The sequence below is a fragment of the Macadamia integrifolia genome, chromosome 2, assembly GCF_013358625.1.
Source record: "Macadamia integrifolia cultivar HAES 741 chromosome 2, SCU_Mint_v3, whole genome shotgun sequence".
Classification (NCBI taxonomy): domain Eukaryota; kingdom Viridiplantae; phylum Streptophyta; class Magnoliopsida; order Proteales; family Proteaceae; genus Macadamia; species Macadamia integrifolia.
The window spans coordinates 14,616,684-14,639,229 of NC_056558.1; the positions used below are offsets into that span (position 1 = coordinate 14,616,684).

The 22,546-nt window shown below is 37.0% G+C and overlaps 1 protein-coding gene across 3 annotated transcripts in view; it reads right to left on the bottom strand.

The window, feature by feature from the left end:
* LOC122072242 (pre-mRNA-processing protein 40A-like) overlaps positions 1-21,586 on the bottom strand; it is a 29,771-nt gene extending 8,185 nt beyond the window's left edge. For 2 of the 3 annotated variants that reach the window (XM_042636826.1, XM_042636825.1), the window contains exons 1-24: positions 21,375-21,586; positions 21,168-21,261; positions 20,995-21,066; positions 20,569-20,877; positions 20,296-20,481; positions 20,032-20,108; positions 19,769-19,838; positions 15,696-15,748; positions 15,146-15,203; positions 14,668-15,041; positions 14,507-14,576; positions 14,298-14,396; positions 14,147-14,215; positions 13,987-14,064; positions 13,777-13,863; positions 13,655-13,689; positions 13,419-13,524; positions 2,688-2,768; positions 2,491-2,583; positions 2,346-2,399; positions 2,139-2,255; positions 1,899-1,997; positions 1,030-1,077; positions 831-923 (exon numbers count right to left, since the gene is read on the bottom strand). In XM_042636826.1, the coding sequence (XP_042492760.1) occupies positions 831-923; positions 1,030-1,077; positions 1,899-1,997; positions 2,139-2,255; positions 2,346-2,399; positions 2,491-2,583; positions 2,688-2,768; positions 13,419-13,524; positions 13,655-13,689; positions 13,777-13,863; positions 13,987-14,064; positions 14,147-14,215; positions 14,298-14,396; positions 14,507-14,576; positions 14,668-15,041; positions 15,146-15,203; positions 15,696-15,748; positions 19,769-19,838; positions 20,032-20,108; positions 20,296-20,481; positions 20,569-20,877; positions 20,995-21,066; positions 21,168-21,200 (2,361 nt within the window). In that variant the 5' untranslated portion in view covers positions 21,201-21,261; positions 21,375-21,586. The remainder of the gene's footprint in view (positions 1-830; positions 924-1,029; positions 1,078-1,898; positions 1,998-2,138; positions 2,256-2,345; positions 2,400-2,490; positions 2,584-2,687; positions 2,769-13,418; positions 13,525-13,654; positions 13,690-13,776; positions 13,864-13,986; positions 14,065-14,146; positions 14,216-14,297; positions 14,397-14,506; positions 14,577-14,667; positions 15,042-15,145; positions 15,204-15,695; positions 15,749-19,768; positions 19,839-20,031; positions 20,109-20,295; positions 20,482-20,568; positions 20,878-20,994; positions 21,067-21,167; positions 21,262-21,374) is intronic. The other variant, XM_042636827.1, reaches the window with a different exon arrangement.
* Between the last annotated feature and the right edge of the window lie 960 nt (positions 21,587-22,546).

Genomic DNA, 22,546 nt, shown 5'->3' on the forward strand with positions numbered 1-22,546 from the left:
AAAAAAAAAAAAAAATGACTTAAAAATATCAAGATATCCATAAAGACAATAGTATGAAGCACAAGACAGTCATCAAATGTTTCAAACATCTCAAGTTCTCAAAAGAAGCCCACCAACTCATACAAAATCATGGAATTACGGAAAGTTCACCAAAAGAAGCTTGAATAAAGGGGTCAAGATCAAAATCCTCATGTCACACATTCACTTATAAATGAATGTTATTGATCTTGGTTTTACAACATACAAATCCACTCACCAATACCCAGTAGACTATTTTGAGCCTTGGCCTCAAAATGAACAACTATTGCCTAAACAAGAAGCAAATATAGTATTGCAGTGGTTTCTTCAAGGGGCCATCTTAATCAGTTGGTCCTTCATGTGAGGACACAAGAAGCAACATTCTCTAAAAATACAAAAAAGCAAAAATTCACAAAGGCAACTCAAGCAAATAAATAGAACATTCAATTAAATGCCTAGGCAATGACACAAGAACACAAGACTCCAAGGGAAAAAAAAAGGTTCAATCCTGTACTATGTCCTGTCAGTCGACAGTCATTAGAGTTCGAGGCCAAGGTTAAAAAATTGACTTGTTGAATATCCAGCCCAAAACTTAAGCTAATGCGGGAATATTCCCAACACAATATTAACTATGACCACATATTGTACCCCATAAGCACTTGTGAGCACATGGAATGTTGTAAGTATGCATGTGCATGTGTGAGTGCATATATGGAAAAGCTACAATGTGTGCATGCTATTAAGTAAATGCATACACCAGGACAGATCACCCAGTACTCAGGCAATACAAAGGGAGAGGAGGTGAGAATTACCTTTAAGTTGATATCTGATATGGGGCGAGAGACTACAACCTCAGTAATAGAAGCCTTAAAGTCTTCAAGAGTCCACGATGATGAAATATTTATCTGAGAACAGGTGCAACATTAGATTTCTACTTCATACATACTCATATATACCTCCTAAATACATAGATACAGATAATAGTTACGACCAATAATTATGAGTCATTACCTTTCCTAACTTCATTCCATCCTTTATTCGACTCTTGTCTTCATGATACTGCCAGGGGAACAACAGGAAATATGTCAACAGCAGAACTGTAAGTATTTCAGTCGACAATAACTCTTTGACAATTGTACACACTCTCATATCATTCGCAGTTGCAGACTACTTTGATTTGTCATATTTCTCCTTCCATTCTAAAGATATTAGACGATATTTCTGAAGAACAGAGACAGCCTGGGGTTTCAGACCATCGGCATCTAGTATTTCTTAACATCAAAAAATGATAGGGCAATGAAATTGTATATCCACTTAGCTCATTGAGCAGATTAAAATATCTACACTGTTCTGGTAACAATACAAGTAACCATGTCACTACAGCAACAAGTTGTCTACACAGATTTCCAGCTAATAATGAATACCAATAGTTATTCAGAAAATTTAATAAAGGAATAATAATGTGCTTATCTGTTAATTGAAATTTATTAATAACATAAATTTTGTTTCCACCCTATTTAATAAAAATTATAGTAATGATCACATTAATTACATCACAAAATATTTTCACATATTTAGTAAAAAGTATTCTGATATTTAGAAAATTTACTGAATTAAGTACTAATTCACCGAATGACAAGTATTTAAAAATAACTGCAGATACATCAGACATCTTAGCCAGTGACTGCCAGAAAATAACGAATACCAATCGTTCACTCAATATAGTTGAGAATTTAAATCCATGATAAGGATTGCATAAAAAGAGGGGTGCTTTCGAAGGATAAGCAATATGATTGTTCAGAAGCGTTTATGAAGTTGCTCATATTACTCGGTGGATTAAATTTGTTTAAAAATACAAGGATTCTGCATAAGAATCAAACCTTTTTCTCTAATTCCTCAACAACATCCTCAAACAAATCTTTAGGCGTAGAACCAGAGGTGTTTGATGATACAGCTGTATATGCAGGTGAGTCTTTAACCTACACAGAAATGAAAGGGAACAGATGAGATCCAAGAAAGCTATGGTGAAGTAGAGCAAATGGAAACTCGCACCAGATAACAATCCACCAAAAAGGAACCTGTTCTGCCAGCCCCTATACAAAAGCGATTGGTGGGAATACCTTTATAAAATAGTCACGCCAATGAGTTTTAGCAGTGACCGTCCCATCAGCAACATGTCCTTCCAGCAACTTACGAAATTCATCACGGTTTTTCCTCTCAGCTCGTCTCTGGTGTTCCTGCAGTTGGACAAAAAGTAAAGAATAAGAATACAGACCACATGGAGTTATGGCTACCATAAGCATGGAAAGAGGGTTCTTTTTCTAAACCTTCTGAATCTTCTTCTGCTCTTCTTCTTCCTTTTCCAAGTCACGTATGTATTCCTGTTATAAAAATAAAAAAATAAAAATAAAAAAAGCCAAATGAGTGCAGAGTCCAATTGGAAACCACCAACTGAAAAATAAGGCAAATTACCTGGAAAATTTCCAACCGATCTATCTTTTCAAGGCGAGAACATCTTTCATCATCCTCGAGGCGATCTTGAACTTTACGCCACTGACTGTTTGCCTACAGCCAAAACGTAAAGTAAAGATGCATCAATCACAAGTTCACAACTTCTACCAACTCCAGGAAATGGATACAGCAGGAATAAAAGTTCATCATCGTCTTACTTTAATAAAGTCACAAGATTCCAGGAATTGCCTGTACTCCATTACATTCCGCTTTTGCTCCTCCTGAGCTTTAACCCGTTCCTACATTATGTACCCATGACACGAACAGTAAGAAAAACATGATAAATAGTTTTGAACTCATTCACAACCTAGAGAAATCCATAAAAGCAAAACCAATTTTGTAGGAAGCTCATATACTGAAAGAGAGAATTAGTTGCGGATCAACTAAATAAAAAAATAATGGGGATTATTTTAGTTTTAGTGGAAGCAAGCCTTGGATTGGGTGATATCTTGAGCCTTTGGTCAAATGGATATTCTTTGCAGCAAGTCACTTTAATGGGCCTAAAATACGGGTAGGAGGTAGGAATACGGGATTTACTAAATTTGAATTTATTTATTTCTTATTTTGTTCATCATTGCCCTGTTATTCTTTCTGTCGGCATTTTTATCAAGAAGAGAACCTCTACTATCATCACCCAAGATCTTTTGATAAGAGAGAACTATCTCTATTCACATAGACATTAGTTATCATCAATGATCCTTAAGCAGACTGTTATTTACAATGGCTGGATTAACCGTTAGCTCTGATAGCCGAATATCTGGTCATGTTTTGGTAGTTTGCTTTGGTGCTTAGCAGGGCATAAAGAATTCGTTTGCTCATTCCTCCTTTCATAAAAGTAAGTTGGGTGTAAGATTGTCTTTGTGGTGGATGTAATGCATGTAGGACATTTTGGCTTGGCCAATCTATATTGGTACATTAGGTAGATAGCCAGTACCTTATTATAGTCTATCGTAATAAGCCTGTTGCTCATCTTAGTGGTGCGTTAACCAGTCAATCTTTTCTGCATGGATCCTTGCATTCGTCCTTGCTTGGAACCTCCATGTGGCCGGCCCCATTAAGTTGGGAGAAAGCTTTGGTTGTTGTAGTAGTATTGATTGTTGAAGTGTATAAGGCTGAAAAACTTGTTTCGTTTCTAGCCCTTTTGGTCAATTTGAAGAAGGAAAAAAAACTAAATTTTGCCGAAACAATTGATTTTTTTTCCTGTGAGTTTCGTTTTTTTTTTCCCCCCATTTACCAAGGGAGGGGATAAATGGCTGAAATGAGCGAAACGAAATGACTGAGTTATCAAATTTTGACGAAACAGAGCACTTTTTACCAAAATGAGAGAAATTTCAACTGAACAGTGCTGATAGGTTTCGCCTTTGTTTCATCTCGGACATTTAGAAATTAAAGAAATGCACGAAATTTCGTGCGTTTTTTGAACGATGGTCTCTATGAGAGTATGAGTCCAGCCTTGTGGTAAGCTGCTTTTATTTATTTTATGCTGACAGTAGACTACCTCCTATTGGCTGGAGGTGTTTTAGGCCTGGTTTAGTTCTTGTTTTGATTTTTTTACTTAAGCAGGTAAGGGATGTGCCTTGTAAGCAAATTTGGAGAATGGAATTGAATTTTAGCTTTATAGTTCTGTGAGATGCAGTGAAGCCCTTGGTGGGATGGTGCCAACTGATGTGTTTTGCATCACCAAGTTAGGCACCTTTGACAACATTCCTGCCGTTTCTAGAAACGACTTTTCACGTTTCAGGGAACAGAAACGGATTTTTGGGATTTGATCGTCTTTCCGCTGCTAAAGAAGGCGACCTTCGGTGCCTTTTCTTTCACTGCTTTTGGGATTGAGGAATTTTTTTCCGTCCAAATTCGTTTTTAGAAACGACGAACCATGTATGACTTGTTTCGTCACTTGCGTTTCTAGGAATAGAAATTGATATAAATTTTTATTTATATTTCTAAAAAACAAGAGAAACAAAACGACTTTATCAAACACTATTTAGGCCGTTTCTCTGTTTCTGGGAACAAGAAAACACAGAAACAACAGAAACAGAACATTGTCAAACGGTGCCTTAGTGATTCAGGATGGATTCCTGAAACACATGACACATCGTATCCTCCTACATTTCTCCTCCATCAAATAGCAGGTCAGTACGTACTTCCTATTTTTTGCACACCATTTTTTTGGCTTAATTCTTGATGCTTTATGGTTAATCAGAGTCGCTGCATTACTGCTTAATGTTCTCCTAATAGTCTAGAGTTGATTTCAGCATAAAATCCTTTTTTTTCTTTTTTTCTTTTTTAACTCTGTTTCTTGAATTCCTACTCCAAGAAAAACTCTAAAAATTAATATTGAAGTGTTGGATTCAACTCTACTTCCATACAGACCAATTGGTCACTGTTCTGAGCAGTCCTACAACTGCAAAACTCCTTTAAATTGTTTTCTGGCTTCCTAATTCAAGTTGGATTTCAAGTTTAGGTTCTGTTTCTACTTCTGATTTCAGATCTGCGCAAATCAATACATCTGTTTTATTGTGTTAAAGGTGATTCCTGAATTGAATTTGACCAGATTTCCCATCGATTCTCTGATTTGAGAATTCTACTTCAAGTAGGAATCTTCAGATCTTAATCTAATCATTGATTGGGCCAGAATTTTAATACTATATTCTCCTACCTAGACAACTCTGCCAGCATTTGCTGTTGGTCCCAAGCCTGGATAAACCGGGAGGTTGGTGCGTCAGGTCTGCAGCCGGCACTAGAAAAATCCCTAGCCATACTCTTTTAACATGGATTCTACAACCTTATAGTATTAACATTACACAAGTGCATCCATGCCAGAATGAGTGACGCGCTACACTACGACCCAGTGTATTGAAAACTGAGAAGTGAACAAGGGTTAGTTAGGGAGTCCCCAGTAATCGACCCGCCATGTCGGCACTCAGATGTGGTGACAAGTAGGCAAGGGTTCTCGCATCATGGACTGAGTGAGGTAAAAAAGCTAGTCCAAAAGCATAGGATTAGGTTAGCATCATGGGACATTGGATTTTTAACGCATGAGTCTAGAATCGATAGATGTCATGAGGATGCAGGACAGGTTTGGGAAGTCTAATACAAGTCTTCCTTTGCTGTCCCGCTGCCTCCTTCTTGTTAATTGATCAATCCCCATAGTGTTAAGAGGCTATAATTTAAGACAAAAGTGGGAAAAATGGGACTGAAGAAGAGGAAGAGGAAAAGGAAGAGGAAGAGGAAGAGGAAGAGGGTGGTAGCATAAGAAGGAAGAGTTAAAAGAGAGAGGGGGCTTGGCTTCACACCAAGAGTTACAGAGTACTCAATACTCATGCTGCAGAAAAAGAGAATAATCTCCCAAGTTCCAAATATTTTCCGTCATTCATTGTCTTCCCATCATGAGTACAAAGGGCCTTACAACTTTACAAACACACACCCAAAAAAAATTCCTAAAAATACGACCCATATAAATACATATTAAACCTCTAAACAGTAATTTCCAAAGAAAACTACCAATATAACTACAACATAATACCAACACAACAACAAAATAAGATAGTCTAGCCCCAAATAAAGTACAACAAAATAATAAAAGAACTACACATAATGCTGGTCATTTAGCCATAACGAAGTGACATATGGATCATTTATGTTTGTGTCTCGTCTGATAACATCCTAGAATGATGTCATCATCAGAAGACGAAGGATTAACATAGCCCGCATTCAAGAGACTGAATGGAAGGGTAAAAAAGCTAAGGAGTCGGACGACTTTAATCTTTGGTACACGGGGGAATAAAGGTTGATTCGAATGGGCATATTGCGAGAGATTGCAAAGGCTATGAAGGTGTACATGGAGGATATGGTTTTGGAGAGAGGAATGAGGAGGGGATCTCAGTTTTAGATTTTAGTATGGTTTATGATTTATCCATTGCAAACACTTACTTTGAGAGAGGAGAATTTAGTTACCTTCAAAAGTGGGTATCATCGTAGCCAAATAAATTTCCTCCTAACTAGAAGGTCCGATAGATTATTATGTAATGACAGTAAGGTTGAACCAGGGACAAGCCTAACCACACAACATAGACTAGTGGTCATGGATAAGTGCATCATTGCACATAATCGTAAGAAAGGTGAGCTTATTTGCCTCATGATAAGGTTGTGGAGCTTAAAAGGAGATACCTTGAAATCATTTATTGATAAAATGGTTAAACAAGGAAAGTGGGACCTGGAGGGAGACACTATAACGATGTGAAATGAGATGACTACTTGATGGGGACATCAAGGTGTACAATTGAAAGAAGAAGGCCCAACCACACGATCCATCTTTGTGGCTGGAGGATTAGAAGAAACAAGAAAGAAGAAGGAAGGAGAGAGAGGATCGAACCAGCCTTTCCTAGTGCTGGTCAATTCTTCTCTCCTCCCCCATTGGCCAATTCATGTGGCACCCACAAATCTGATTTGGTTATTTATATTTAGTAGTTTATCTTTTAGAATCATGTTTTATTTTTAGTTTGAAATAAATTAGGAAATTACATGTTTTATTGCTATTGGTCTTTAGAAAGTCCTATATTGACTAGGACTTATTTTTGTTAGTAATTAGTTCTTTTAATTGACTAGGATTCCTTTTTGTTAGCAATTAGTTTCTTATTTAAGTGTAAAGCCATTGGCCAAGAATTTTTAGCGAATGAAATTTATTTTTCAAAGACAAGAAACTGTCGCCCCACTCTCTCTCGATCTCCTCTCTCTCGTCTCTCATTCTCAGTCTCTCTTTCTCGCCTCCCCTCTATCTCATGACTCTCTCTCCCATTCTCTTCCTCTCTTTCTCGACTTTCATCTCTTTTTTTTCTGTTTCCTGTTTTCTCTGTTGCTGTTGCCCTATTACAATCACTGTTCACAGTCATTGGAGATTACCTCCATCGAGAAAACCTCACCTGGGTTGCTGCTGAGTCTCTATTCAACAGGCTGGACTTTTCTTCTTCACCAACAGTGGACAGCATCTCTCTACTTTGAAGAACCTTGAGTTCTTCTTTACTCCTCAGACTTGGGCAGCAGGTAAGTAGTGAACTGAACCCTTCCATCCCCCCCCCCAATTGTTCCCTTATTATTTGCTTCATCCTCTTCCATTAAACCCCCGCCCCTTTTAGCCCATTGTTTTGACCTTCATCTGGCCACTGTTTTGCCTTAGACGTTGCTGATTTTCTTTATTACAAAGCATGACTGGTTTTAGAACATATAACATGGGATTCTTATCTATCTTTGGTGTTTAATAGGCTAGTGTTAGAACCTAACTTTGCTTGCTGCTATGTTCCCTACCCCATATCCCCCCTAGAAACTTGAGTGAGCTTATGTGGTTTTTTCTTAGACTATTATTGCTCATTGTTACATTGTTTATTAATCTCACTTTATTTTGCATGTCAATCTTGTTTGCTGAGCTTCCATTACCCTGCCCAACCCAAGTCCCTTGAGTTTACCCTACCTAGTTAATTAATCTTGTAGGAAACCTAGTCACCCAGGAACCCCTACATCACTACTTGTATTAAGAATGTTGCTAAAGATGTCCTAGGCAAATCGAAAGAAAACATCATTCCTTTAAGGAGATGTGATAGCGGGATGACAAGGATCAAGTAGGCATTAAGATTAAGAAAACTAGTTTTTTAAGACATGGCAAAGGACTAACGATATAGAGGATCTAAAAATGTATAAATTTGCCACAAATGAAGCTAAGAAGATTGTGGGAAAACCAAGGTTGAAGGAATATGAAGATCTTTATAATAACCCAAGCACAAAGGAAGGGGGAAAAACTATGTATAAAATTAGCTAAAATAAACAAAAGAAAGAGTAGAGATCTCCACCATGTTAGATGTATCAAAAGTGAAGATCGTAAAGTATTGATAAGGGATGAGGACATTAAGGAGATGTAAAGGTTATTTCTATAGCACACTAAATAAATAAATTTCGAGTAATAATGTCCCGCAATACTGCATTATCCATCAAGATGCCACATGCCGTAAACATGTACAAAAAATGAGGGTGTCTAAGGTTAAAAAATAATAATAATAATAATAATTGAGGAGGATGAAAGTAGGCAAGGCACCAAGCCAAGGCGAGGTCCCAATAAAAGTATGGAAGGGCTTAGGAATCAAGGGTTTATCTTGGCTAACCAAGCTATATAATAAGATTGAGCATAGGGAAAATGCCAAATGAATGGAAGAAAAGCATTGCAGTTCTGATTTACAAAAATAAAGCTGAGATTCAAAGCTGTGATAATTATAAAGGCATACAAATGAGTCATACTATGAAATTACGGGAGAGGGTTATTATAGAAGACTTGAAGATCATTCTATAGATCAGTTGGAAGCACAGCCCAGGTCAAGGATTGATTTCAGAAATTGTCAGGGTTTTGAAGCTCCATCGATTTGGCCATATCTTCCCAACTTGCCAGCCAAATCTAAACCCTTTTGAGGGTTACTTAATGACTACTAGAGGGTCCTTCGATCCAAAAATCAGTGCCATCTAAATCCTGGTTTGATAGACACAGGGTTTCTCCCACGTGGCTTGAGAAATCCTCCTCTGTCCAAACCTGATGCCAATTGGTTTGTCTACACACTGACCTGATTACATCCATGGTTCGTTATTTCAACCGATATGGTCAAAATTTCAACCATTTCGACCATTTTGCAGATGTGATAAGATTTAGGGGGTAACTTATAAAAGTCCCTAGTTTCAACACATTTCGACCATTTCGTCGAAATTTTGACCAACTCGACAAGTTCGACCATTGTTGTCAAACCAGCCCGAAAAATCAACTTCTCCCCCCTTATTTCAACTGTAAGAGGTGGAAAACATAAGAAGAAATCATCCAAGAAAATGAAATTTCTTCATCAATGTTTCATCTACACTTGAATCCTACACAACCAAAGTACATCTACCTAAGGAAGGATTCAAGGAGCAAAAGGGTAAACCTGATGTAGGAGCGCTTTGGTGGATCGACCCAGGTTCGATGGATCGACCTGATTCCATTCGAGAACCCGGACCAAGAACCGGATCCAATTTGGAATCAAAGTTACCGATTTGGGTTCAAAGCTATTATGATCTTTTAGGATTTTATTTTATTTGGGGAATATTTGTAATTTTTTATTTTTGGGTAGTGGCTAGACAAGTAGGGAGTTACCAATTTGATTCTTACTTTGTTTCTAGTTTTATTAGTCTAGGTTTTAGCAGATTTTATTTCTGTTTCAGTATTAGGCTTTAATTTGGAAGCTTTAATTTCAGTTTAGTATAAAAAAGCATGTAACCCAACTTGTTATGGAGATTTTTGAAGAATTAAATTGAGTTGGAACAATGGTTGTGTGACCTCCCTTCCCCACCTTCCTACGATCTCCCTCTCCCCCTCTTTTAATCTCTTCTTCTTCTCCTAACGATACTCAGCTTCTCCTCTTATTTCCTTTTCTCTGTTTTTGTTTCCTGCAATTGAGTGGTGAAAACAGAGAAAAGGAATATGTAATGATACTCAAGCTTCTCCTAACGATACTCAACTTCTCCCCCACCTCCTGCAATTGAGTGGTGAGAGAGAAATCCCAATCATGTAACGTTATAATTTGTTTTGCATCATCTACTATAGTTCATTTGTTTTAATCATATGTTTTCCATTTTTGTTTAGTAACTTATATATATGTAGTACAGCTTTAGCAAAGTACACTAGCAAACTTGGGTCAACACCACAAGTATCACCTTAGTTTTTTTTTTCACGAAACTAATTCTTTGAATACGTTAGAAACGTCAAAAATAGGGCATACACAAAAAATCAGACCAAAAAAAAAAAAACAGTTTGGAGGCCAAAACCAAAATTCCCACCATTGCCGACAAAATTCCCAAATTTCCTCGAAATTTCCGAAATTCTCTGCTGACCTGGGTCGAAATGCAAAATTTTGAACCTTGAATACAGCCACTGTTGGAGAATTATATTGGAACATCTAGGACCATACTCGAACCAGGTTTGAGCCACTATTTAAGCTGTGATTAGCTAACTCTTGATTTACTCTACATTTCTTCCAGTTACTTACTAGTTCTAAGATCCGAGTGTGCGTGTTATCTGGCTTGGAGTTATTGTCAACTGGGGTTGTTTACTTAGGTAAACGACCTTACGTAACTAATTGTTTGCGCTTATCATGGATGATTAAAAAAAAAAAAAGGAGGCTCCTTGTTGTATGCTTTTTTGCTGATGATATTGTTTTGGTGGATGAGACAAAAATGGGGGTTAATGCCAAGTTGGAGTAATAGAGATCAACCATGGAATCAAAAGGATTAAGGATGAGCAAAACAAGGATGAAGTATATGGTCTGTCATTGTAACTTTAGTTACACTCCGACGGATAATATGGTGGTGAAAATTGATGAGGGAGATTCCGCAAAATGATTATTTTAGGTATCTGAGCTCAATCATAAATAAAGTGATGTTTCATAAAAATTTATAATAGGATGGATGAAGAGGAGAGGTGTGTCCAAGGTGTTGTGTGATCGACTTATTCCTTTAAAACTTAAAGGAGAATTTTATAGGGCAACTATGCAACTACTACTATTTGTTGATTTATAAATTGATGTTGCCCTTCCCTCACAGTTCGAGTGTGGTATCGGAGCAAGGAGGTTGAGTGTTCAACTCCTGGGAGGTGCAAAAATTGGGTAAGGGCCGGCACCACTTCTCCCTCAGTGACGCAAAGAAATGCCATGTGAGCTCCACGGGCATGAGCCATGGGATCTTGGCTTGCACGTGCAAGAGAGTGTTGATATATACATTGACGCTGCTCTTCCATATGAGTTCAAGCATTTTGGTGAAACAATAGCGAACAAGTGCATGGTGCAAAATATTGGGCAATTAAGAAGCATCATGTAGATAAACTTAGTGTAGCAGAGATGAGGATCTTGAGATGAATGTGTATGAAAATTAGGAAGGATAAAATGAGTAATGATTATATTACAGTTGATTTGGGAGTAGCTCCGATACATTATAAGCTAAGAGAAAGTCGTTTGAAGAGCACAACCATATTCAACGGAGGCCTTTGGATGCTCTAGTACGAAGGAGTGGTTTGATTAAGATTAAAGGATATAAAAGAGCCAGGGTTAGACCTAAAATGACCCTAAGAGAAGTGAGGAAGGACATGCTTAGCTTAGGCATGTTATAAAGTATGACATCGATTAGAGATGATTGATGGGCAAGGATCCATGTAGCCGACCCCATTTAATTGAGACAAGGCTGAGTAGTATTTGTCTCCTACCTAGACAGAGCACTTGACCTGACTTTCATCTAGAATTCTGTTATTAATAATTTCCTGCATTCTGGTTCCCAAACTTGTCACTGCAATTCCAGTTTATTGGATTTCTGAACCTAGTAAGTAGTAACTTAGGCTTTCAGAACCCATCAAAACTTTACTGGCCAAAGGAAAATTCAGTAACAACTCTGAAATAATAAGATATAACCAGTTCAGTATCCCTATGCCATGCAATTAAATAATTACTGCAAGGATACAACTGTCAGTGACAACCCTCTGGACAAATTGTACGTTACTGTGTCACCCACAATCAGCCTTGAACAACATCCAGAATCTGAGTGGCAAGTTTTTGCCAGACCAGAAATGAAACAGGCGATCATTCAAAAGGAAGTAGTACGACCTCCATGAAGTCGAGAATCCTCAAAATCTCATAGCTCAACTCAGCAGACCTAAAACTTAAACGTTGAAAATCATTTGTAACTTAAACTATAACAGAAAGAAAGTAAATTTTTGAATGAAGGAAAAAGAATCAGGCAAAAGACTCCAAAGTAATTTTTACATCTGCAGGATATCGCCATCATCTTAGCAGGCCATTAGTGATCAGGTTTGTAAAACACTACTTGCAGACAAAGTTCAATCAAAAAGATCTCAAATCAATGTGGACAGATTTTGAAAAATTCAATTATGTGTGTGCATGCACTTGTTGCATGTCTATGTGCTTGTGTGTGTATGCATGAAGACTGTGCCCTTGACTTTCACTTTATAAGCTTGAGGAAAGCATCTGTGATGAACAAGGACAATTTCCACACAAATTAAATCACAATAAAGTGGAACAATAGGATTGTTGATTTTTTATCAATGAAGAGATTGGAATTAGAACATGAAAAAAAAACTGTAGCCATATTTTTTCATTAAAAGATGCATGCTTCATGATTGGCGATTTTAAAGATCTCAATGACAAAAACATTTTAAAATGATGCATCATCAAAAGACACATGCTTCCTGATTGATGATTTTAAAAACCTCAATAACACAGACACTTTAAACTGATTGTATAACCAAAATACGCATGCTTCATGATTGACGATTTTAAAGACCCCAATGACACATCCATTAAAAATGACTGCATTAGTCATCCTTAATCCAATGCAGAGTTGAATGGCAGTTCAGAATTCTTGTAGACAGCCCCATTGCTGTGGTATACAAGATAGATAGAATGGCAATTCAGAAATCTTATGGACAACCCCATTTAGTCAGTATAAAGTTTTGTTGAGTTCAGTTGTACACAATGCTGATATACTCAAAAGTAGTAAAATTGCATAAACATCAAGTCAATCTACCTCTTTACCACTTTACCATAATGGCACCGATCTCTTTTTCCCCTCAAGGGTGAATGGACTAAATGTGTTAGCTTTGATGAATTTACTTCATATCCCAAAGCATACTAAAGATTGATCCGTTAGTTTTCTACATATTAAAGACTTAACTGCATTCATATGAGGGGATGAATTCTATTGAATCCAAAATTACAAGTGCATGTTTGATAAGAGATAATGCTGTTAGTTCTCATTGAAATGAGGAATGTTCCCACGATATAACAATTTAAGCTACCAATAAATAGCAGACCCTTCACCTTTTTCTCAAGTTCCACCAAATAGTTTTCAAAGAGATCCTCACGGTCTCTAGCTCGTTCCACAGCCTTGAACCTCTCATCATCCTCAAACATGCTTATCGCTTTGCTGAATATTAGCCCAAAACATTAGATTAGAACATCCAAATAACAGTTAGAATTACCTTTGCATATCATCTGGAGTTGTTAACACCCACTAAAACAAAATCAGACCAAAAAGCATAGGAAAAGATATGGACCTCCATCTTGTAGATGATGTGAGCTCTTTTGACTCCTAGAAAGCAATTCAGGCAAAGTTATCATTAAAATCTTGGTCCTGAGATCAAACAGTAAGAGTTCCCTAGAAGTACAATGAACTTACTTCCAACATTTTTGTGAATTCTTCCCTTGCTTTCTTCTGTCTAATGCGCCTCTCCTCAGCCTCCTGCTTTTTTCTTTGGCCCAGGTACTTGAACATAAAACAACATAGAAAAAATACATATTTAATCAAGAAACACAAGTTGAATATGCCCACAATGTCAAAACTCCTATCAGAGCATGTAAATTTAATGCCATCTTTGATAATCAGTACCTCATTAAAAGCTTGCTTTCGCTCCCCAAGGGTTTTCAGCGCACCATATCTTTTGTCAGTAATTATAACTCTCATAGTCTGAGTACATTTTCATATCAACGTCAAGCATTTGCATTGAATCCAAACATGCTTATTACTAAGGTGAAATCATTTAGCTTACCTGTTCCCAAGTCCAGTCAGACTCAACATTCACAGATTCCAAGAGTGCTTTAAAAGCATTTTTTGCCTCCTGAAAGTTATGAAATGTATGAAAATATAGTTCCCACCATACACAAATAAATTGGTATAAGAAGTAAATTCTAGGTCCATACTTGCTTAGTAGCATAAACAAATGGTTCATCATCAACAGTTTTCTCCTCCATAGGAGTAATATTGATCTTACCAGCCCCCGCCATGCCCTTTTTGGCTTCCTGCACAGGATAGACAACATCCTTTTTTTTTCTCACTAAAATCATACCAAAGAAACAACCATGGCGGCACATGGGATACTTTTAATAACACAAGAAATAAGTAATTATACCTCCAAATCCTGAACAGAAGCACCATCCACAGAAGTTGCAATTCCTTGAGATACATTCTCAAAGTTGGTCCTACAAGCATTAACATGTAAAGATGAGAACAAAGATTAATAGCCTCTTGCAAACACATGCAGATGTTTATCCTGAAAAAACATGAACATACGTTGGAGTACTGGCATTGACCAAATCAAAAGGAACCCCACCACCCCCTGAAACAGTAGTTTGTGAAGGAGTGCCAGCTGCTGCAGGAGAGGAAACCCCGACTACATTCATTGTAGCAGAAGAAGGTATAGCAGAAATAGCAGGGGATCCAGAAGTCACAACAGGGAGTGTGTTTAAAGAAACAATAGGTGTCACTGGAACCGGGCTTGATGCCACCCCTGAAGCTGCAACAGTAGAGGAATAGCTAACTGAAATTCCCACAGCAGATGGTGTATCAGCTGAAGCAACAGTGACAGCAGACGAGGAGTTAGAAGTCACAGTAGCGTCCGACTGTAGATCCTGACTAGAAACTTTTTCAGCCTGTTCACGAGCCAACTGGAGGCGAATACATGCAAAGCATGTTATCAATTAAGACAAAATAATTAATTAAGTAAAGATAAGATACTATTCATTTCAACAAAAAATATATAATTAGATACCCTCAGATCATCAGGAATTGTCCATTTTGATAGCTTAGTGACCTTGTTGTAGTAATACCTGAAAAAATTTCCCATCTTGGCATCAAGACTGTTTACAGCGAGAGGAAAAAAATAAAAAACAAAAACTAAGCTAAACACAACAGAGATCCAACCATATTTTCCTACTATTTTTCTTTTACAAGTAGCAAAATAATTTTTTTAGGTTCCATCTAGCAAAATCTAAAATGTTGAAAAAGTAAATTTAAGAGTTGAATCAGAAACAAATGAAAACTATTCTAATCATTACCAGCAATATTTATGTTACAAATAAAAAAAATTTACTCGAAGATGGTAAAAAAAAAAAAGAGGATGAATGGGAAAAAAGTTTCACTTAACTTTGAACCAAACTTTTAATATTAAACTATGAGAACGAATAAATCTACTTCACATTTAACAAAAATCTAAAGTGTAGCAATTTTCTGTTATGCTATTGTTCTTCTCTTAAAATATGTACAATATTTATTGTCATCTTACATGACACCAGACAGACTTCGTGAAATCATACACTTACTTCCTGCCCTCTGGAGTTGTAAATTCCTTCCAGACAGTGGATGCATCTGCCCTCTGTGACAGTAACAGAAACTGAGTAAGCCAAGATTGAAGACAAAAATATCATTAAACAATTTCAAAAAAGAGAGATCCAGCAAATATCATATGATGAACTACACAAAACCGTATAAAAAACCATTTATCACAAAGTTTAACTACTTAAATAATCAAAATAAAAATGTGGGTGCACTACAATTTAATAAGGAAACATATATGAAAATATCAAGAGAAGGAAGATTTGGGGGTTTCAAGGGAGGGGGGGCCGACAATACCGATGCAATAACAGTGCATGCACTATACAAAATGTACTCTGAACCAGAAAGTGTGGTGTTAGCACAGAGAGATTCATGGAAGCTGACAACTGAATAAGATAAAGGAACAATATGCAGAAATGTATCTAGTAGCTATTAGAGAGAGGGAAGTGTATCACAATATGCATACCATATGCTGATCAACAAAAGAGAGAACTAGAAAAATGAACAAGAATGATATCAATAACTATTAAAAAAAAGAAACTTAAACCAGAAATTACATCAGTGAAATGACTAACAATGCCTCAGAGCAACCACTAACCTGAAAGACAACAGAAAACTTTCTAAGAAAATAGTAAATGCTTTTGTTCGCAGAAGATATTGAAGTACACATTTTTCAACTTCTGTTCGCTTACATCACTGAGGAGATGCGAACAGATGAAACATCTCAGGTGTTAGCATTGTGTTCAAACATGCAACACATCAAAAGGCACCCACACTGGGGATTTAGTTCTTTTAACCAGAAAAATTCTTGTCAGCGTCGAACCTTTCCAAATAAATTCCACAAGTAGGAGTTGAGCATGCACCATAACTTCAAACACCAATAACTCGGACTAAGATGCTTACTGGAAGCTTTCAATCATGATTACATGTGCCCTATTCTAAGCATAGTTGTCATGACGTCTAAGCAACCCAAGGTGTTGGAGGGGGCCTGAATGCAAGGCAATACCAACAAGGTTCCCACCTAGGCGTCACCTTGACAACTATGATTCTAAGGGTTCAATCAGAGTTTCACCAGCTAGCTTGAGCAACTACCGCTCATCTATTCACCTAGCTGCAAGAAGCAAGGTTTCTCTCATGACCCCCCCCCACCAAAGGGAAAGAGATGGGAGATAATTTTCTCCTTTTTCCCACGTTTGGAGGGGGTGTACTGCCACCATCATCAAAAATCATATATCGGATCAGACTATGTCAGGTGGACATCGCTAATCATATAACGATAAAATTGTCTTCTGCAAGTTCCGCACAAATAGACAAATAAAGAGCTAGACAGCATTTGTGAGTATTGGTGTTACACACGAGTTCAAATACCTCTTCCCCTTGTAGACCATTTGACTAAGGAAAAGGACGAAGAAAAAATTACAATAAAAGCTTGCAGCTTAAGTCTATATCCACAAATTGTCAATTAGACGTCAAAAGGTAATAATGCATCACAGTAATGAAGAAGAATGCTCAATAGACTATCATCAAGGAGTCCAAGAATATTCAACAACAACAAGATGAATAACTTCAAAAAATAAAAAATAATCCTTAGAAGGTTTTCATGAGTAATATTTTATGCAGTAAACAAAAACATTATACCAAAATCAAAGTATATGTCCCCCACCCAGTCCTCGATAAACTATAAGCATGAGCAACAAAAAGGATAAAATGCAAAGGTTATAGCTTCAAAAGCAAACTACATTCAGACAGCAGGAAATGTATTAAACTTCAATGAGTGTATATAACAGAACACTTAACAGAAGACCAAGGTCCCAAACCAGAAATGCAGTATCATAATACAGAAAAGGAAAGAAGAAAATTTATATAATGCAAGATCCAACCAACCCTAACTTGCCAAAAATGATTCCAAGCTTTTCTGATCACTAAACCAAATAAAATTATCAAATTGATACTTCAAACAGAACTTCACCAGAAAGTCTTCATATAGCTAGGTCACGTCAGGGAAGGTGAAGAGGCATTTCAGTGAAAGTTAAGTCACTGGTTGATATATCAATCACGGTGGAAAAAAATATGCAAGACAAAATAGCACAACAGATGTTAATATATAAACAACAGCATTAGCTTCCTACAATTATCTAGCAATGAGTATTGGGATTGTTATCCCTTGTTAAGCAGATCTGACCACCTCCAGATTCTATAACGACTATACAAAGTAAGAGAGGAATGACTGAGTATCAAGGAAACGCAATTGAAAAGGTTAAAGAGCATAAAAAAGAACGCCAAACGTATCTACACAAAATGACATCAAAAAATATAGCCATTAACAAATGTAAATACCAACCAGGCAAAATACATCTGAAGAACTTTGTCCAAACAAAAAACCACAAAATGACAATATGGAACTCAAGTTCCAAGAATTCAAAAACTGTGCTGGTGTGAATCATGAGATAAGAGGTACTTATTGAGGATAAGCTGCCCATTGACAGATGAAGTTCCAGAATCATCCAGCGACTAATGTAACAATGAATTATAAAGCCGAACCCAGATACGCTTCTGTTTATAATATAAAAAAGGGTGTACCGAGTGCACAAGGCTCCTACCACTACAGGGTCTGGGGAGGGGCATAATGTATGCAGCCTTACCCCCGCTTCGCGGAGAGACTTGAACCCATGACCACTAGGTCACAATGGAGCATCCTTACCATTGCGCCGAGGTCCGCCCTCTCTGTTTATAATATAACATAGTAAGAAAACTAACAAGTTTTTCCCTTTAACAATACAATACATGATCGCATGATTCGCTTCACAGGTTTCTTTTTCTCCGTACAGCAACAAGATGGTAAATGGGCGGTAGAAACATCCGTAAAAAGCATAAAATCAAGAATTAGGTAATCAGCTGACACCAATGCACAAGCAGACGAATAGGGTTCTCAAAAGAGCAGTGAACTCTACAGAGTAGAACGTATCTCACCAAAGGATTCTTTGTTTACAGGAGAAACACCTTATCACAACTGATTTACGAAGAAACGGTTACAGTAGATATGGAAAGCAGCACAGACCCATGGCATTTCATACCTCTCAATTGAGTAGCACAACATGTACCTGTGAGAATCCTTTAAAAGCTATAGAAGTCAAGTAAATCATATACAAAAGCAAGTGAAGATAAGCATAAGTAAAAGAATAATACATCTCAAAAGTGAATTTTAACAAACTTTAGGCCAACAGTAAACCAAAACAGTCAAAATACATGTACCTGTCAATTAAAAAAAAAAAAATAATAATAATAATAATAATAATGATAATAGTAATGTATAAAGAAAGAATATTCTAAAACAAATGCAGAAGTTTCATAGAAAGTAATTAATAAGCATCAATCTATATCTTCCAGCTGAATTTAACTTGAGATAATAACTTTATGCTAATTGAACACATGTAAGAGCTGAAGTATTGACACTACCTTCAAACCATCTAAAACCAACCAAAATTAAATCCATAATAAAAGGCATTAAAAAAATCAGGGAATCCAAGTGTAAAGTGTTCAGCGCCTTTTCCAGAAACACTGTCTATTAGTTAACAACATTTTCCAACAACTCTCTATTGTAGGTGTAAGTATGAAAGAAAAAACACACAGATATAAGTTGTGACAAAAACCTCTAAATCTGTGAATAGAACAGTAGCCATCACTAATCTCTGGCCATGATAAATGGTATCCAAACATCAAATCATAGGAAAAATGCCCCTACATGTTAAATTAAAGGGTACATAGAAATGATTGCCTGTCTCGAGAAATTGCAACCCCTCCTTCAAAATTGAGCATACAGAGCAGTTGTTTATTTCTCCTCACTTGCCATGCATCTATACCAGTGGGAGAACATGCAAAGAAACAGACAATCCCCAATAAAGAATTTTTTATCAATTTAAGCAATGGTCCATTGTCCACTACCACAAAAAGGGAAGGCATATATACATATTGCAAAGCATTTCCATGTTGTGATTGACAGAACATAACATATGAAATTGTTAATTCATACAAAAAGTAATTTCCAATTAATATGACTCACCTCAATAGGTGTCATTAATTCTAAAGGCTTCTCCCAACTAGACATTCTTGTCTTCTTGTTGTAATAATATCTGATCATTTTAGATACAAAGAATGTTCAGAAAAATCTACCCATGAAGGGAAAAACTGGATGAATTGATATGAACAAAAACTTAGTCTGTAAAAAATAACATGGAAGTGCACATGAGTTGCCATTTCAAAAAATGAATGACCAAGTACAATAAATAGTCAACACTATAAACTACATCTGTAACAGTGGCATACCTTCTCCCATCAGCAGATGTATGTTCTTGCCAATCTGATGATGACGGTTGACTGGAGTCAGGTTGAGCATTTGTTGCCTGAAAATCCAAAATGAAATTAATGTGTGCCTTTCTTTTACATAAACATTCAAGTTTCAAAAGGGATACCAACAATGACAGTGTGTAAACAGTTACCATATAACTAGCCATATTAGAAATAAGTAATAACCAAGGCAAAATTATTGCCGAAAAAAGTAACACTGAAACAGAGGCAGGCAGTCATTACCACAGGTGGTTGTTGAGCAGTTTGCTGGACAGGCGTAACATGAGGTGCACTCTGGCCTGCAGAAGTGAACCAAGGTTGACCCCCCGCACTAGTCGGTACATTAGGTGCATGCATCTGAGATATTGGCTGATACTGATTTGAGGAATTGACGTTGCCTTGTAGCTGGCCATAAGATGATGGAGTAAACTGTGGGCAACCCAATTATACAAAGTTAATAGCTGAGAACTTCCCAAAAACCCAAAGCAGACACATCAAATATTAGTGAAATCTTACAGTGTAGGCTGATGAAAGAGCTACGCCGCCCATAGGATTAGCCATAGGCTGCACACTTAGCTGAGGCTGCGGCGACACAGATGAAAAGGTGGGTCTGTTTGACTGTGCAAAGGGCATTGGAATTGCCTGTGATGAAGGTGGCATACCATGACCAGGCTGGCCAGGCCTTGGAGGCAACTGCTGGGTTGTTTGAGAATACTGAAGCTGCTGACCTTGCACAGAATGCGGCATTGGAACACCTTGACCAGCAGGCCGAAACTGTTGTGAACCAGTTGACATAAAAGGCTGTCCTGACATCATAGGGCGAAACTGCAACAAAGATTCAATTTGCAAGCTACAGCATCCTCAAAACCGCTAACAAAGCCTAAAGAAAAATTAAAATACAGAAAAGAAAACTCGAAATTCATAAGGAGAAGAAACAGTTACTTGCATAGACATGGATGGAGCAAAATTTTGAGGAGGGCCAGCTGATCCCACCATAGGCGGTGGTCGAAGTGGCTTTCCATAACAACAATGAAAATGATTTTAAAAGGGTTTTCAGAACAGCAAAAGAACGAACAAGGGCTCACATTAAAGAAAATGAAATTTTCTTTTCTTACCTGTGCCGCAGAAGATTGAGGGTTATTCGCCATTTCCCCAAAAACCTCCAAGTCTGTACTCCGAAAACAAAATTTGGGAACTCACAAGCGCCAACTACGACCATGAAAAAAAAAAAAAGATTTCCAAACAATTAAACCATCTTTTTTGTAGAGAGAACAAAAAGCTACAAGAATCACGGAATTTCTAGTTAATCTGAACTATGGCACCTTTTCACCGACCGAGAATCTTCCCCCCTTGTCGGATGAAGCTCGCTCTCCGTCGACAAAACCCTAAATATCTTATAAAAATCTAAAAGTTGCGCAGGAATCCTCAGTAGAGCTATATAGAAGCGCGGATGATGTTATAAGGGCACATCAGTTTCTCCCGTCCAGGCTTCTTTTTTTATTTTTTTCTTCTATTCACCTTTTGAGTCTCGGAGTCTCGAGCGGTACTGAGAGCCCTTAAATATAGTGAAACGGTACTATTTGTCTTTTGGTGGTACATAAGTGAAGTATGTGATCAAGATTTCAACATCCATGTTAGGGGTCAAATTTTAACCTAAAATAATAAAATGATTTAAATTTTATGATAGATTCTGTCATGGTGAAAGGGATACCCTTAACGGTGACTTTTGGCTGATGGAAGAAGATATCGTGCAACGAAGGAACAGTATTATCGACTTCCTCCAATGGGAAGATATTTAGGGATTGTTTGATTCAAAAAATCTTTTGATGCATGTATAATTTAAGATATAACTCCATTGAGAGATTTTTTGTGGAACAATTATCCTCGTAAAATAATTTTTTGGTTATCCTAATTTTGTGACTTGATTCTTTATGGAAAACTGATTGGTTATCCTGATTCTGTGACTTCCTTTTTCCTGAAAAAACGGTTTGGTTATCTTGAGGCATGAGTTTGTTAATTGGATTCATCTTTAATTTGCCTAAAAAACTGTTTGAACTTGAGTTTGAACTCATAATGGGGCTAAGACTAAATAGAATTGTGACCTCATATGATTGTAATAAAATAGTAATCAATCAACACAATGTGAAATGTTTGAGATATCAATGTAAAATAATGAATGGAGATCGTTTCATCCAACCCAACCAGTCTTTGGGTGCTCTTTGCTTTAAGCATTCACACAACATTCTTATAATAATCTAAAACAAATTGGTGATGTCATGAAGCTGAAGAGATGAAATGGAATAGGTGACTATAATTGTTGCATGGTAGACCATCAAACAATAAAGTTCCATTCTACAATATGAGTAATTGTGGGTTTTTCAAGTCACTATAACAGTTAATTTTCAGTTTGTGTGAATTTGCTTCAAAATTGACAAATTCAAATGAGTGTCCTGAATTGAGAAAACACTGGACGTATAAATAACATCAAGGAGAT